This window comes from Phalaenopsis equestris, unplaced genomic scaffold (assembly GCF_001263595.1).
Source record: "Phalaenopsis equestris unplaced genomic scaffold, ASM126359v1 Scaffold000002, whole genome shotgun sequence".
NCBI lineage: Eukaryota > Viridiplantae > Streptophyta > Magnoliopsida > Asparagales > Orchidaceae > Phalaenopsis > Phalaenopsis equestris.
Genome location: NW_018164444.1, coordinates 28,657,603 through 28,659,272, shown reverse-complemented (window position 1 = coordinate 28,659,272; position 1,670 = coordinate 28,657,603). Strand labels below are relative to the sequence as shown.

The following is a 1,670-nucleotide window of genomic DNA, read 5'->3' as shown; positions in this document are numbered from 1 at the left end:
AAGCTCACCATATCCATCTTCATCCCGTCGAAAATACTCCCATTTATGCACCGGGAATAGGCGTCGTAGAAGAAGCGGCGAACAGAGATCAGTCCGGTGGGTCCGAGGCCGGACTCGCGGCTAACTTGCTCGAGAAGGAGGCAGCGGCTGAGATTCCACTCCAAGTATGCTCGCTCGGCGAGGAAGAGGAGGGCTTCGGCAAGGGAGAGGCCATAGAAGATGTTGAGAGCTGGCCGGCGATTTTGTTTTGTTGATTCGTCGGCGCCGGCGATATCGCCGTAGTTTTGTTGGGCGAGGCGCATTGAGGAGAGGACGACGCACGCGGTGGCGGAGAAGAGTTGAAGCCAGTAAAGGAGGCGGCTCATGCTGCTGGAGTTGAAAACGCGGATGCTACAAGTGTGGAGATTAGCTGATTCCGGCGATCGTCCGGTGGGATTTGCCGAGCTCGTAAGCTCTTTGCTGGTTAAGAAACCCGGCAGCTGCGAATCAAACAGAGGAGACATTGTTATTTTTTTCTTTTTAAGCTTTTTACAGTTATATAAATTTATCCTATAAAACCTGAGAAAATATTAATATATAATTGAATATTTTAACAATATTTTAAATCGAAACTAGAAAAAATTTGAATTTTTTTTTAGAAAAATAACAACAAAAACATTTTTTTTAGTGTTGCTTGATATTATTTAGAAAGGCTCTTATTTATTTGTATATCAAAATTGTTATCATATCAATTAATAGTAAAAAAAATTGTATAATTCATTGTTTCTTGAATTAAATTTTAATCAGAATATTATATTCTGGTAAAATTTTTCCTCATTTTCACATTAAAATTTCAAATAAAAATAACAATTAAAAAATCTACTCAATTTCAACGTCCAAACTCTTCTAAATACCAAAAACAGCCAACTTGTTCACCTCCGATGACTTCCGCCGACGACCCTTCACCGCAACCGGCAGCACAGCAGTCGGCGGCTCTGCAACAGACGGGCTCCGACCAAAAGGCGAGAACAGGAACCAAAACGCTCGCGCGGCGCTGCGAGAAGTCGAGCGAATGGCGCGAAAACTTAGCGCACCGGCCTCCGCGAGCGACCACGTGGCCTGATGCTGCCACTCCAGCTCATGGCTCCGGCTAAATATCCGAGCCCCCTCCACCAGCAGTATAGCCGTCACAAAGCAAAAATCGGCGCGCTCGAGAGCGATCGCAAAGCCTCCCAAGAGAACGACCGTCGCCCATATGAAGCCGAGCGCGCCGACGCCGCTGGCGGCCTTCTCGAGGATGGCGAGGCGGAGGGCCACGAGGGTTAGTTTCTTCTCCGGCGAGTAGGTGTCGCCAAGCTCCATTTGTGGGTAATGACTTGATGTTAGAATGTGGAGGTATTTATATGGGGGGAAATGGCTTCGCGTGAGGATGATTAGTTTGCGAAGAGTTTGGGAGATTTGGGTTTAAGTAATATTGCAGTAGACGGAAAAAGGTAGCGTAAGTAGATCTTTGGTGGATAGGTTTAATTTATCAGATTTCTGTCGTATTTTTTATTTGGTTCTTTTTTTTTTTTTTTTTAATATGGTCAAGAGGTTAAAAATATAAATAGTGATGTTTTAGCTGAAACCTATGTAAAGAAACAGAAAACCACATGCCAATTCATATTTAATATCTAAACTATATATATATA

At 43.8% G+C, this 1,670-nt stretch overlaps 1 protein-coding gene across 1 annotated transcript in view; it reads right to left on the bottom strand.

Moving 5' to 3' along the window:
• LOC110038193 overlaps positions 1 to 1,383 on the bottom strand; it is a 1,962-nt gene extending 579 nt beyond the window's left edge. The window contains exons 1-2 of the mRNA XM_020742997.1: positions 916 to 1,383; positions 9 to 479 (exon numbers count right to left, since the gene is read on the bottom strand). Of these exons, the coding sequence (XP_020598656.1) occupies positions 9 to 479; positions 916 to 1,341 (897 nt within the window). The 5' untranslated portion in view covers positions 1,342 to 1,383. The remainder of the gene's footprint in view (positions 1 to 8; positions 480 to 915) is intronic.
• Between the last annotated feature and the right edge of the window lie 287 nt (positions 1,384 to 1,670).